This window comes from Sinocyclocheilus grahami, unplaced genomic scaffold (assembly GCF_001515645.1).
Source record: "Sinocyclocheilus grahami isolate Dianchi unplaced genomic scaffold, SAMN03320097.WGS_v1.1 scaffold170.1, whole genome shotgun sequence".
NCBI lineage: Eukaryota > Metazoa > Chordata > Actinopteri > Cypriniformes > Cyprinidae > Sinocyclocheilus > Sinocyclocheilus grahami.
The window spans coordinates 1,421,931-1,437,180 of NW_015505349.1; the positions used below are offsets into that span (position 1 = coordinate 1,421,931).

The 15,250-nt window shown below is 36.5% G+C and overlaps 1 protein-coding gene and 1 pseudogene across 4 annotated transcripts; both read right to left on the reverse strand.

The window, feature by feature from the left end:
• Nucleotides 1–522: 522 nt before the first annotated feature.
• Nucleotides 523–5,167, reverse strand: LOC107593441 (uncharacterized). 4 transcript variants are annotated; one of them, XM_016283168.1, is made up of 14 exons: nt 4,997–5,167; nt 4,462–4,566; nt 4,284–4,368; nt 4,130–4,203; nt 3,904–3,963; nt 3,088–3,195; nt 2,942–2,998; nt 2,731–2,861; nt 2,447–2,501; nt 1,906–1,998; nt 1,202–1,336; nt 997–1,098; nt 747–908; nt 523–660 (listed from the first exon to the last, which is right to left on the reverse strand). In XM_016283168.1, the coding sequence occupies exons 2-14, from the start codon at nt 4,552–4,554 to the stop codon at nt 523–525; spliced, it is 1,293 nt and encodes a 430-aa protein (XP_016138654.1). In that variant the 5' UTR covers nt 4,555–4,566; nt 4,997–5,167. The 4 variants fall into 4 exon arrangements, with proteins under 4 accessions (XP_016138654.1, XP_016138652.1, XP_016138651.1 ...); XM_016283166.1 differs by having other exon boundaries at nt 4,992–5,167; XM_016283165.1 differs by having other exon boundaries at nt 4,462–4,569; nt 4,992–5,167.
• Nucleotides 5,168–8,095: 2,928 nt separating this feature from the next.
• LOC107593442 (tetratricopeptide repeat protein 34-like) lies at nt 8,096–13,953 on the reverse strand (annotated as a pseudogene).
• Between the last annotated feature and the right edge of the window lie 1,297 nt (nt 13,954–15,250).

The following is a 15,250-nucleotide window of genomic DNA, read 5'->3' on the forward strand; positions in this document are numbered from 1 at the left end:
CAAGTATTTTTAATACATAAATGCAAGAAATGTGATTCAACATTTACTGTTTTATAATTCATCTGAATAAAACAGACAACACATTTGACACAGTTGGTCTATTTCTAAAATCACAGAATAAATGACAAAAGATTGTAAGTGGTGTCTAGAGTAACAAAGACGATGTGAATATGTAGTAGTGAAATATAAAATAAATCCACACTGTGCAGATTTGGTTTTCTCATATATATATACAGTGGGTACGGAAAGTATTCAGACCCCCTTAAATTTTTCACTCTTTGTTATATTGCAGCCATTTGCTAAAATCATTTAAGTTAATTTTTTTTCCTCATTAATGTACACACAGCACCCCATATTGACAGAAAAACACAGAATTGTTGACATTTTTGCAGATTTATTAAAAAAGAAAAACTGAAATATCACATGGTCCTAAGTATTCAGACCCTTTGCTCAGTATTTAGTAGAAGCACCCTTTTGATCGAATACAGCCATGAGTCTTTTTGGGAAAGAGGCAACAAGTTTTTATCTGCTCTCTCCATCACATGGGTCCCCACAGAACACAACTCTGCTTTCCATACGGGCACGTTCAGCCGCAAACACTAGTTTATGACTTGCTAATGTCTCCTTAGGACCCGACCTAATCTGAGATGGGTCCTTGTGCTATATTGAGAAAGAGAAAGGAGGCCTCAGGAGTGATATTATGAGACAAGCACTGAGAAAACTATCTTCCAGATCCATCTTCTTACCTGCACAGCTGCAATGAAGGAGTCGATGAGGTGATAATCTGCTGCCCCGTGACCCCCAGTACCAAAGTTACCTGGAACGCTCATGTCTGCGGTGTATTTTGTGGTCTTTCTAGTAAGGAAGTTGAACACTTTGATCTCATATCCATTGTAGGACAGTTCCCCCTTGTGAAAGAATGAGCAAATAGATGTTAAACCTCTTTACAGTCATCAAAGAGCTGAAATGGTGACACAAATGAACATGATGTCTTACCTTACTCCCACAGATAGATGTTTTGCGAAGACATATTTCCTCTGTAAATGCTACCATGGTGAATGCAGCAGTCAAGCCTCCTTCAAATTCCATGTTCACTACCTGCAACAAATCAATAACAAAATACATTCTACTTTGTTGACAAGTGTAAAGGGAACATCCTTACTGCTTATCGGAGAGGCAAGTGTATAGGAGATACTCCAACCTGATTTGAGCACACATCGTTGTCACATTCATACACACAGCGGCCGTAAGGTCCTGCTCTGAGGGCTTCAGTCACAGATTCAATATCAGGAACTGAGTTGGAGCAAATCACTGACACTGGCCAGCCAACACCCCCCTGATTTATGAATAAAATGTAATCCATAAAATATTTGTTCTTTTTGTGCTATATATACATCATATGAATATAAACTTCATTAAGCAGAGTAAAGAAAGTAATGATGTGTCGCTTTTACAAAATTGTGGGGGTTTAAAGGTGTTTTTGAAAGAAGTCTTTTATTCTCACCAAGGATGCATTTATTTGATCAAAAATACAGTAAAACAGTAATACTGTGAAATATTATTACAATTTTAAATAAACTTTTTTCTATTTGAATATATTTTATTAGTCCTTTGATGCAAAGCTGAATTTTCAGCATCATTACTCCAGTCTTCAGTGTCACATGATCCTTCAGAAATCATTCTAATATGATGATTTGGTGTTCAAGAAACATTTCTTATTATTATCAATGTTGAAAACAGTTGTGGTGCTTAATATCTTTGATATTTTGAAACATAATAAATATATTTACTTACACTTTACTGATCAATTAAATGTATCCCAGCTGAATAAAAAAAATTTATTTCATGAAAAAAAAATCTTACTGACCCCAAACTTGTGAACGGAAGTGTACATGAATACATTACTCTTTTCACTTGATCCAAGTAGATTTTCTTTGCCGAGTACGCACAATCCCCCTCTACAGGACAGTCTAAACAGCGATTTGCAGCATTGGCTGGCTAGGAAAATTGTGAAATATATACAGTGGTGTGAAAAAGTTTTGGCCCCCTTCCTGATTTCTTATTTTTTTGCGTGTTTGTCACACTTTAATGTTTCAGATCATCAAACAAATTTAAATATTACACAAAGATAATGCAAGTAAATACAAAATGCAGTTTTTAAATGATGATTTCATTTATTAAGGGAAAAAAGCTGTCCAAACCTACGTGGCCCTACGTGAAAAATTAATTGCCCCCTCCTGTTAAATCATGAAAAAACTGCAATTAACCACATTATTTTAGAAAGCTGAGTTAAATTTCAAAAAATTTAAGGGGGTCTGAATACTTTCCGTACCCACTGTATATATATATATTTTTTTTTTTTCATTTATATTTTGTCATTCATTTTGTTTTCCATTTAATATAAAAAAAATAATAATAATACAAAATAATTTTAAAAAAGACCAACCTTGTTCTCTTTTGTGAAGTGGCTAAGAGACCCAAATGATGAAACTTTGATACACCTGTGAAATAAAACATTTAATTTTTAAGCTCCCAAAAAAATATATTATTTTCACCATCTAAACTTTAAGATCTACCTTAACACTTACAAATATCGAAACACAAAGTTAAAATTATTTAATTTGATGATAATTCACAAAGTTAAGGTATTTCACTGATCACTTTTCTTCATCTCCACCACATGTGCACGAGTCATGTTACAATACACGTTACAATTCAACTCAAATGTACCTTCGTCCACCAGCCCAGTGATGAATCAGATCCAAATCATGGCAGGATTTGGCTAGCAGAGCAAAAGAGCTTTCTGCCTCGTTTCTCCAGTTCCCTCTGACAAAGGAGTGAGCAAAATGATAGAACCCCACCTATTAGAGAAGACAGGGCTGACACAACACAGAGAAACACGCAGCACACGCACACCGAAAGCATATTAAACACATCCTACCGGTTCCAGATGTTGAATGTGGATGACATTGCCAATCACTCCGCTGTCAATCAGCCCCTGAAATGTTGAAAAAAAAATGTATATGTTCTCTTCTGCCTGAGACTTGCTATAGTTGTTTATTAAGACTTAAAGAAAATTGTAACTACTTTAATTCTGTGGATGACAGGGTCGTATCGGAGAACATGGCAAACTGTGAGCATGACACCACTCTGAATGCAAGCCTCTACAATCTCTGTGCAGTCCTCCTCTGTAACCTTAGAAACCATAATAAAATAATACTTATTTTATATAATAATAAATAAAATAACTATAAAATAAAATCATACACAAATCATGGACAATACCACAGGTGATTGTGGGTCAATGACTTATAAGATTATTTGTATTCATGGTGGCTAATTTTTATGCTATTTTGAAACTTAAAATGTATCAACTCTAAAACTGTCATGTGGTTTAACATATTTTTCTTACATCCCTTCCAAAAAAGTTTTCATATATTTTTAATGTATATAATAAATATTTTATGTAGAAAAATATTTCTCAATGTATTTTTTTTAATTAATTTACAATTATTATGTTTTTGGGGAATCACATGACATGACATTTTATAACCTAAAATATAATTGCCTTGTTGTCATAAATAACATTTTAAAAGAAATAATAATGAATGATTCTGACAAAACGACTTAAGGATGTTTTCCCCCAAGAATTTAATTCTGATATGAGTTTTTTTTCTTTAAGATGATATCAGGACAGTTGACAGTATTTATTTATTTTTTTTACCTTTTTTGCCCTTAAAAATGTTTACATTTTAATTCAGAATTTAAAAATGTGTTTATGATAGAAGAGGAGCCTTCAAATAATGCATGCAAGAACTGCATTTTTAAAGTGCTTTTAAAACAATTAATAGAGCCCCACAAAAAAAAAGCATCATGTCATGGTGCCTTATGGCAAACACTTACAGCCATTGGTTTTTCCAGCAATACATGGTAGCCTTTCTTAGCTAAAGCCACAGCAGGGTCCTGAAGAATAATAAAATGGTTGGACAATGAACCCATTCAAAGCAGACAACTTGAAGTGCATGTTATGCCATTCATTAACCAGTTAAAAAAATAGCTAAGCACACCATGCTGATCAACAGAACTCTATCATGTGAACATTGACCAAACACACATGGAAATTACATACCTTGTGAAGACGATCAGGAGTGCAGATCAATACAGCATCTGCAAATTTCTCTCTCTCTACTATGCAATGCCAATCTATGTGAAAACAAAAAAGTCAAGGCACTTCAAAACTAAACAGATGCAATAATGTCACTTTAACAGAAAGTCAGACATACCATTGAAAGTGTTTTCATCAGCTACTTTGTGACGTGCCTGAAGTTTCTTTCGAGCAAAATCCCTGGGGTCAGCAATTCCTACTACCTGTGAGTTATTGACAAGGATATGTTTATTCACATGCCGAAAGAAACAGCAGAACTGCTGTCTGTTAAAGTGAGATTAAAACAGAAGTCATACCCGCATTCGGTCAGGAAAAATCACAGCATAGTAAGAATAGTTTTCTCCTCTGTTACCAGCTCCAACCACAATAACATCCACAGGTGATGGCATTATAGCAGATCCCTGCTGATTTAACAACACACAGACTTACAATTTAAATATTTTAAAGTTTCTTACAACCAAATGATCAATAAATACTAGATATACCTACATAATTTGAGCTACATCTTAAATAGTCTCTTTGACATAATACCATGCAAAACAGACTGAAGATCTGTAAGGTTGAGACTTTACTTTATAGGTGTGTTTATTAACTGCACAGGGTTATAAAGGTCAGTGTTATATGATGGGTTAGATTCTGGTTACCAGAGTGCAGTAAATTATTAAGCCATTTTTTAGCATGGCATTGATAATAAACCAAATCTATGCAGTGTCAAACAATATACTGTGTTCATCTAAAAACACTGAAGTGAACTGTCTTTTGTAAACAGGTCAAACGCTCTGTAATGTAGAAATAAATGAAGGTATCATGCGTTGTCAAGTGTTACCTTACAACGAAATCCCAGTGTGCTTAAACAAATCGGAATTCTTGATCCTGAATCTGGTTAGTATGCTATAAGTGCTTGGTTACGTGTATAAATACAAACTTCAGCCGCGAGTTCATACAGTATATGAATAAAAAGCAAAACGGAGCGCTCGGCTCATTCACAATCTATTGGTTACTTCCTTGTTTACGTTTGAGCGATGACGTTCAAATTACGCAAGAGCAACACTGCGCTCTGCGCAGATCGATCGTATGACATCAAAGTACCGCGAGAGTGATTGGAGCGCAGACGACTCTTCAAGCTTTTGAATACGCCGATCGGTCTGCGCTGCGCCGATGCATCTCCGGTCTGCAGTTATACCTACTCGAACGAACATAACATCATTTAGGCTACTGATGTCACGTTTCTTCCAGGGAACACGTACAATGTTTGAATATCCTCTGAGAACATCCTGGTCTAGCATTACAAAGAAACACGACTCGTGGACTGTGAGTCTTAGCTGCCAAACCAACTGAGTTGAATTAGGATTAGGAAATCGCCGTAAAATATTGATGTTTATAAGAAGTAAAATTCAATTAAAGAATAAACCGTTTATCTGAGTCGGATCTTTTCGATGATATTTACAGTGAAGTAATATATTTCTTACATCTGTTTGCACTGGTTTTGTTTTCTGTTTTAAGTCTGTATTTGTCCTTATTTCACATTGCATCTGTTTGCTCATTTTCTCCCTCGATCTATATTTGGGTTTACAGTCAGATTCTTAATTAGTGTAATCCTTCAGGAAATTCAAATCTGATATTAAGTGAGATTAATACCGAGGAGTATCGCAGTGCTCTCTCTTGTGGATGCGCGTGATTAACACAGCTTTCACAATTGAATCTGTAGTGAGTTAATTTAACACACACACAAACACACACACACACACACACACACACAAAAGGTGCAAAAATGTAACAAAAACTGTATGTTTATTTTGTACTGTCTATGTAATACATTGGATTTTTTTTTTCAGCTCTCAACTTTTCACAACTCACCCAAGTGTCGCCTTAAATTTTGCTGGCAAGGTGATGGTGGGGCTCATCATTCGAGAGAATAGAGGCGACAGACAGTTGAGGTGTGGATTCTTTTCTGAGAAGTACAAAAAAGAAAGTGATAATTACTTGAGTAATCTTTGTCTTTGGGGACTGTGAGGAGTCTTATGAACATCCTAACAAGACTGAAGCTTTTTCAGCAGCCCATCAGTCTACTGGACAATATGACATTACCCTGTGTCCTCTCCTCAAATCAGAAAACTGCTGAAGATCCTGACCCAACAAGCACAACTAGTTTCCAATGGAGATAACATCACACGGTTAGATATCATATCGTAAATGTATAACTTTTATTTATCAAAGTATCTTGGAAAAAATGTATCACGGTTTCCCTTTCAGCTCTCAACTTTTCACAACTCACCCAAGTGTCGCCTTAAATTTTGCTGACAAGGTGATGGTGGGGCTCATCATTCGAGAGAATAGAGGCGACAGACAGTTGAGGTGTGGATTCTTTTCTAGAAGTACAAAAAAGAAAGTGATAATTACTTGAGTAATCTTTGTCTTTGGGGACTGTGAGGAGTCTTATGAACATCCTAACAAGACTGAAGCTTTTTCAGCAGCCCATCAGTCTACTGGACAATATGACATTACCCTGTGTCCTCTCCTCAAATCAGAAAACTGCTGAAGATCCTGACCCAACAAGCACAACTAGTTTCCAATGGAGATAACATCACACAGTTAGATATCATATCGTAAATGTATAACTTTTATTTATCAAAGTATCTTGGAAAAAAATGTATCACGGTTTCCACAAAACTGACACTGAGGACTGGAGTAATGGCTTTTATAAATTCAGCTTTGGTTAGATATCATATCGTAAATGTATAACTTTTATTTATCAAAGTATCTTGGAAAAAATGTATCACGGTTTCCACAAAACTGACACTGAGGACTGGAGTAATGGCTTTTATAAATTCAGCTTTGCCATCACAGGAATAAATGTTAAAATATTTTTAAATATCTTAAAATAGAAAACAGTTATTTTAAATTGTAATACAATTTCACAATATTGCATTGGTGAGACTTATTTAAAAAAAAAAAAAAAACTGACCGACCCCAAACATTTGAACAGTTGTGTATATTATGTGAATGTTATATCATTATGCTTGTATTGCACACTTTCTTTGAATTGATTTGATTTATTATCTGTGTCTAATAGAAACAGTGTTTGCCATGACCAGGAATGGATTAAATGTCTTGCAAAGTCGTTTCTGGACATAATTTTGCTTCAATAAACACAACAATGACTTTGACTAAAACAAATAAATGATTTTCAAACACTTTCGATTATGATACTTGGACAATGATTTCTTTCATGTCTTATTATGGAACATTCTTATAATTAATAACTATACTACAATCTTTACAAGATTATAACAACTTCATTGTTAAGCAGCATAAGTTGCATAATTGTAACTAAATTCAAAATAATTTTTTTTCATGTTTTTAAAAGAGGTTTCTTATGCTCACCAAGGCTACACTTTTTTTAATACAGAAAAACAGTAATATTATATAGCCATTATATACAGTATATAACCCTTTTCTATTTTAATATATTTTAACATGTAATTTATTCCTGTGATGGCAAACTGATTTTTCAGCATCATTACTCCAGTCTTCAGTGTCACATGATCCTTCAGAAATCCCTATAATATGCTGATTTGTATGCAAAAGAAACATTTCTTTAATCTAATATCAGTGTTGAAAACATTGATAAAACTAAACAAAAAAAACTTACTGACCCCAACAGAACAGTAGTGTACATGTCAGACAAGACTACTTGAAATGTTACATCTGACAAAACTTATTATAGATTATAAAAAATGATTTTTAGATAAAGATCAATTGTAAGAGACAGCTTTAACAGAATAACTTACAGCAATATTTGCATATTTATTATTAGAAATTCTTGCCATTACGTTTGCCTCATTAACCATAAATGAATATAAACCATAAAGTCATAAACCATTCTGTCACCATCAATTAACAGTCCAACTAATCTCATGTGTTTCATCTCTAGTGTACAGTACATGGACCAGAGACTTCTCGTTTTATTCTAGCATGTTCTACATGGCTGCTGTCCACTTTAAGCCCAGTCTCTGTCAGAAGTCACGCTTTTTCGAATTTCTGCTGCCCATAGTTCTGCAGGGCAAAGCGCAGAAACATTTCAGCGAGGCGTTGTGTTCCCAGACCAGCCTCCACACATAGCAGGGCTTGTTCCTCGTGCAGGTCCAGGGCTTGAGAAAAGTCCTGTAAGCCAGACTCTTCGTGGGAACACAACAACAGACTACTGCCTCTGTGGCAAAGGTCCTCTGCCCAAACCCTTTTCTCCTCTCTGCCATCTGCATTGTGGCCCTGGATAAGCTTATTCAGATCAGACACCGCCTTCTTGTGGAGGCCCAGGTGGGCCAGACAGGCTGCACGCTGTCTGAGGTACTGAAGCTTCATCTCACTGACCGCTCGCACTGCTAGTGTAAGGAGGGCTAAAGCCTGCTCCCACTGACCACTTTCAGAAACACTGCTGGCCTGCTGAGATGCTGCCTGGAAGCACAGAAATACTTTATTAGCCACTGAAGAGATGAATTTGTCTTGTTGAGTAACAGGGTAAGATCAATACATAAAAAAAGAAGCAGAACAGAAACAGTATTTGTAAACAGGCAGTGAATGGATTTTTTTCTATAAACTTCTAATCATAAATAAATGTACCCCTTGAACCCCCACATTAACATAGAATCAAAAAAGGAAGTTTTTTTTAAATGTCTAGTCTTTTATTTTGTTGAATATTTCCTGTACAGCACTTTAGTTTCAACATCTGTTGTTTTAAATGTTCTTTGTAAATCAAAAAACTAAACTAAACTCAATAATATTTGTTTAATATTTGCACCAGTGATGAAGATATAGATCATAATAATGATACAATTTAATTTTCAAGAATAAAATTAGTAAATTATGAATAATTTTAAATTATATTTGAAAGCCATTTTTACATTTAATAAGCCGGAACAACAAATTATCAGACTTTTGTTTCATGTTTTGTTCACTTCAAACTTATTTTACACAATTTCCAAGCTAAACAAATAATAAAATCATTAGTTTTTAGCATTTAGGATAAATTTTTTTAGATGAGCAATTAGCCTCAGGAAATGGAGAAAACCATTAGCATAGTTCCAGTAGTGGGAAGAAATATGGATGATTCATGACGGATAATTATATTTTAACGTGTTGAACAGTCCATATTAATCGTAAAAATGAACACATTGTATATATATATATATATATATATATATATATATATATTAGTTTTTTAGTGATTACCTGTGCCAGGCGTTTTTTTTTAACTGACTGCAGAAGAGTGATTAGAAAGTCTAGAGTTGCTGGTTCTTTCTCAGCCACCACACTCAGATAGTTGGCTGCCACTTTGTAGGTCTGCTGCCAGGCCTTCACAACACCCCATCTGGCCTTAGCTGCGGCATCTCGAGGCTCTTGACCAAACACCTGCTTCAGGTGTGCACCTGCAGCATTCACCTCCCCTTCACAAACATCAAAAATATATCTTACATAGATATGGCCCACATACTTGATCCCTATATGCTTTATGCTTTATACTGTATATCTATGTACAGGAGGTGCCACCTGGGTTCCCTGCAGTCAGTGTTCATTAGTGCTTCACCAATCAAAAAGGCTTCTTGAAGGAGCTCCTCCCGGCAGGGTACAGGGTTGGCTGACAGAGTCTCTGACAGGCTGCTGCGACAGTGCTGAGCCAACCATTCACTGACGAGTTTTCGTACTTTGTCTTTAAGCGACAGCATGCTCTGAGTGACCTCCTCAGCTCCACGCTGAAGGGCAACCAGTATGTCTAGTGTGCATTCCTGGAGAATTATTGATATTACAGTGTCAGTTTACAAGCATGTAGGGAAAAAATTACTTTGAGTTGTCTGTTATAATATTGGTATCACTTCATAATAACATTAATTAATAAATTTTAAAGCGTTCATTAAGTTTAATTCATAAGTTACTTTATAAATATATACTGTATTAAAAGGAAAAATTCCTGGAAAGGTATATGTAGCAGTTAACATTAACCAAGATTATTAAATGCTGTAAAAGTTTGTTTGGGATTGTCATTTCATGCTATCTATGCATGTCTATGCAACCTTATTGTCATGTGTTACTGAATTATGAAACCACCTGCAAAAACTCATAAAATCAGTTGGTTCCCATAGGTGGAGGTCTTTGTTTTTGCTACCACATCTTTTGCTGGTTCAGCATAAGATAAGTGAATCCTCTTCCACACAAAGCCTGCACATGGTCTGGGTGCTCTTTAAGGATTGCAATGAAGTCAAAGATAGCCGTCTTCCACTGGCCCAATAGAGCATAACATCTTGCTCTCTCTAACAGGGAATCTATTGCTGCACCACCTAAAGAATAATCAGTTAACTCAGTTAGGAAATATAAAACAGCAGTGTTCTGAGTTACATTCTTCTCTTTCTAATATAATGTTGATCATAAGAGTTAAATGAAATTTAAAAACAAGGTTATATAATGGAATCAATAACAGAAGCAAGTAACTGAAATTTGCATAAATAAAAAAGGAAACTACTGTATTTTTTGTTTCATAGAAACAGCGTCAGTCAGATAGAATCAGTGGTATGAATTCCTGTTAGCATTTACACTTTTTCCTCTGCATTTCACTATGAGAATCATAAATATTTCATAATGTACTGTAAATTTAATGTATGTTTTGTGTCTGAAAACAACATGCCCTAGTTACCTGAAGCCATAATGGCAATGGACAAATAGGCCACAGCTTCCCTTATTGCACTTTCTGCTTGTTGGCCACACATTATACGTTTTGAAGTGGTGTGGCAGTGTTTTTCTAGAAGTGCTCGGTCTTGTAAAGATGTTACAGATAGAAGGGGCCACAGACAGCTAGTGTCTCCTGAATTGATCAGCTTCTTCAGTAGCTGTAAGACACCAGAGAGATTACTTACTGTCAAGACAAAAAATAATTTTTTTTTATCATAGACACATTTTATATGAGATTTAACTAAGGTGAACTGTAAGAGAAATATAATCTGGCACCATAGAGGAATACTCGATGCAGCTGCAGTATTGCAAGGCGTGCAAGAATCTGTGGCCGTGGGGCTGTGTGCTCGATGTTTAGAAGAAGACAGTAAGCCTCCTCAACATGACCCAACTGGTACAAAGCATCTGCTGTGAGAATCTGGGGTCCATCGGCACCAGGTTGTAACTCCATTAGGAGAAGAGCAAGAGTGTGCACACCAACAGCAGACCTGAAAGGAAGCACAGGAGACTGAATAAGATAGTAGCGTCCAGTCGTGCTGCTGAAGGTCCAAAGTTCTGCAGAGTTTAGTTACAACCTTAATTAAACAAACCTGAAACAGCTAATTAATTGAGGTCGACTGAATGATCGATTTTGCTGATAAATCGGCACTGATAACCGAGTGCTGGAACAATGGGTTATCGTTATGGGTATTTCGTTATAGGTAAAATCCACTATCGGTCAACCTATTTTAACTAAGGTCTGCAGGATCTCTAAACTTCTAGTCAGGTACACTCTTAAAAATAAAGGTGCTTCAAAAGGTTCTTCAAGCGATGCCATAGAAGAACCATTTTTGGTTCCACAAAGAACCATTCAATCAAAGTTTCTTTAAAGAACCATCTCTTTCTTACCTTTTTGTAATCTGAAGAACCTTCTTTCACCACAAAGAACCTTTTGTGAAACGGAAAGGTTCTTCAGATGTTAAAGGTTCTTTATGGAACCATTTAGACAAAAAGGTTCTTCTATGGCATCGTGAAGCACCTTTATTTTTAAGAGTGTAGGTTGAATATGAACTCTGCAGGAAGGTGGCCCTCCAGGAGCAGGATTGGACACCCCTGAATAAGACTAGGAATGAACCAATAATAATGTTATGGCCGTTACTGATAAGCCGATTCTTATATCATGGCTGATAACTGATAAATAATAAAAGTATATACTTTTTTTTTCAAAATAAATAAAAAATTGAACACACAGAACCAAAATCAGTGATTTTAAATGTTACAAAGTGAATTTAGGCATGGCAGCATTACAATTTACAGTACGAAATTGGATATAAATTTTTATGTTTGATAAAGATTACATTTTCTGAATCCCTAAATAAGACACAAGATACAGCACGACAAATAAGTTTTGCATCAGAAAAAATGCAAATGTACCTCTGTTTGTTGGTGGTGTGGCCTCCTCATTCTCTTGTTGAGCTCTAGGATTTGTCTCAGCTCTTTGCTCTTCGGTCCCCTCAAGCATGACTCTTCCCTGTTCCAGCAACACGGTGCACAGCAACCCACGGGAGTTCCAAGGCACGAGGCACCTAACAGTTACAGCAGCATCCTGCAGCTGTAATTGGCTTGCTGTAATGTAATCTAGAGCAGTAAGGTAGTGTGAGCCAGCCATCATACGCAGGATACCCCTACCACAGAGCGCATGGACACAGCTGGGTGGGTGAGGAGTATTATGCTCAATCACCGCTTGGAAATCCTCTAGAGCACCTTTATGGTCTTCAGTGAAGAGTCGGGAATACCCTCTGAGCACTTGCAGTGTTCTGGTAGCTCCGCTGGGCTGGAGCTGGGGCAGCGAGCTGGCTACTTATGGAAAGGGCTTCTCTATGTTCCCCACGCAGGAGGAGGCAGTCTGCCAGACGCACCTGCAGTTCCCTGCTTCCTCCGTCCGACTCCAAGTGGCAGAGAGCTCGCAGTTGAGCAATAAGGGGATCCAACAACTCCACTCCTTTCGAAGACCTAAGGTCAGGCCTCATAAGAACAGCCTCTCTGAACTCTGAGACGCCCTTCTCAGCCTGTTGATGCAGCTGGATGTGAACAGCCAACCCTACGCCACTGTCCGAGAAAACGCTCTGGAATTGCTGTCTTGCTGTGGCTGGATGAAGTGCAAAGCCATCACCTAGATCTTTGCAGACTTCTCTTGCTCGTCCTCCTGCTGAAAAATGAGCAGCTGCTCTGCCCACAAGTAAACCAGCTCTTTTCTCTGGTGCCATTGCATGTTCAGTCTATGATTCACCTAGTTTAAGAGCCAACGACAAAGCTTCTGCATTTTCTGTGAACATTCCAGATGAAAACAACACTGCTGCTTGAAGCTCTCTTACTTGGATGTCATCTGGTGAAATGGCAAGTAAAAACACAACAGCTTTAGAGGTATCGATGTCTTCAATTGTCTGTGTAGGACTTGATGCTTTCTCTATCTGCCACTTACTATGGAGAATGGAATATCTTGGAGACATTTGCTGGTAAAAGGCTTTAATTAATAGTTCCACATGTTGAGTCTGTCTTTCTTTAACCAGTCTAACAGTTTCTGATTTATTTCCATGAAATGCCTACAGATAAAGCTGAGGACCTTCAGGATTGTATGCGTCAGAGAGCAAACAAGCCAGAGCTCTAGTTAGCTCTAGAATTAACCGTGTGCGACCCTCAGGTTGAGGCATTTGTTTTACCTCTAGAAGAGCAGAACACCACGCAAATATCTCGTCTGAGGCATGACCTGTCCCCTGCAGGACAGACTGCATTTTATAAAGAGAAGCAGACACATTATTGGGCCATAATGTAGACAGAAATACAGCAACAAGAACTTTGCTCAGGCCCTCAATAGAGTTGTGTAAAACGCCATCAAGCCAGGCCTCCAGCGTTGAGATCACCTCCTCTAAACGACCTGCGTTAAGGCCACGCATGTGTCCTACAGTGGAACCAGCATTATTTCCAAAAGCATGGGTGTATAAAGCTGCAGCTCTGCCAGAGTCCCCAGAGAGCAATATTTTGTTGGCCGCTCTGCACAGTTCAGCTGCTCCTTTAAGTATGCCATTCATCTCCCTTCTCTGTAAAGCTATTTACATTTGCATAACATTTCCTCCACAAGAGTCCTCAAAGACCTTTGAAAAAATTTGAAAGCACATTATTAAAAAGCATAATCTGTCTCTTGCTTTTATCAATAACACGTGATTAATGTGTTAAATATGAATTGCATAAATAAATGAAACTATGTAGCAAGCTGTTTTAACATTTCTTCCTTTAAACTAACAAGTGTCTTTTTAAAATGTTACTAGTTTAATTTTGAAAGTAGAGTGGTTAGTATATTTTTCTATTCTACTAGTTACTATTCATTAGGTACTATTACTTATAAGAATAACGACTAGTAGACTCCCTATTAAATTAGTCAGTCAATCTGTACTAGTAACTAATCATTATGTACTTGTTTCCTATATCTATAACAGCATATACTAGTATCTATTTATTAGATCCTAGTCATTTTTAATTAGCAACACTAGAATATGTTACTTTTATTACTAGTAACATTTCTTAAACATATTTCCTTTTGGTATAATCTGTAGTCAAGCTAATTTATAGTTCAATTACAAATCTTCCTGGTAGAGTAAAATTGTTACCATGCTTGTCAATGTTTAGATAGTTACTGGCAGCAAACGAATACTAGTATCAAGTAAATTAGCATTAGTGATTAAATGAATAGATAGTCGCTGATGAAATAAGCAGTAGCAGGTTATCTAATAAATATTTATTTTAAAAAAAAACTGAAGAAGATACTAGTCAATGTTGGATTATTGTTAGTAATTTAAAGTAATTTAAAACAAGCACTAGAAAAAAAGTGTCAGTGTCAGAAACGTCCTCCTGCAGACACCAATTAAAAAAAATTACAATTTTCATGAATAGAGCAGCACGACATTGTATCGTCCAATAATAGCCTATATGAGATTGTACACACCTCTTAATGATGGTCACTGTGTGTCTGGGTGCAGTCCAGACGTATACGAGTCAAACATTGTTTTAAACACGATTTAGATGGACCACAGATGAATCTTCCGACTCTTTATTAAAAAACAAATGTCAAAAGTTGCGACTGTCTGGTTGAAGAAAAGCTTAGTCCCGAAAAATAAGCTATTTCCGAAACTCAATATGCCGACCCCATAAGTGAAAGACAAAATGAAACACAAAAGAAAACACTTTAACATAGAGAAAATACAACATTTAAGGCGTTAATTAGCTAATATTATAGGAACAACGACGAATTTATAGGTTTGGCCAGATGCTCGCTTATTCTCTCGTAAAAACAGGCTTACTAATAATTATTTATGTCTACGTTATGCAACG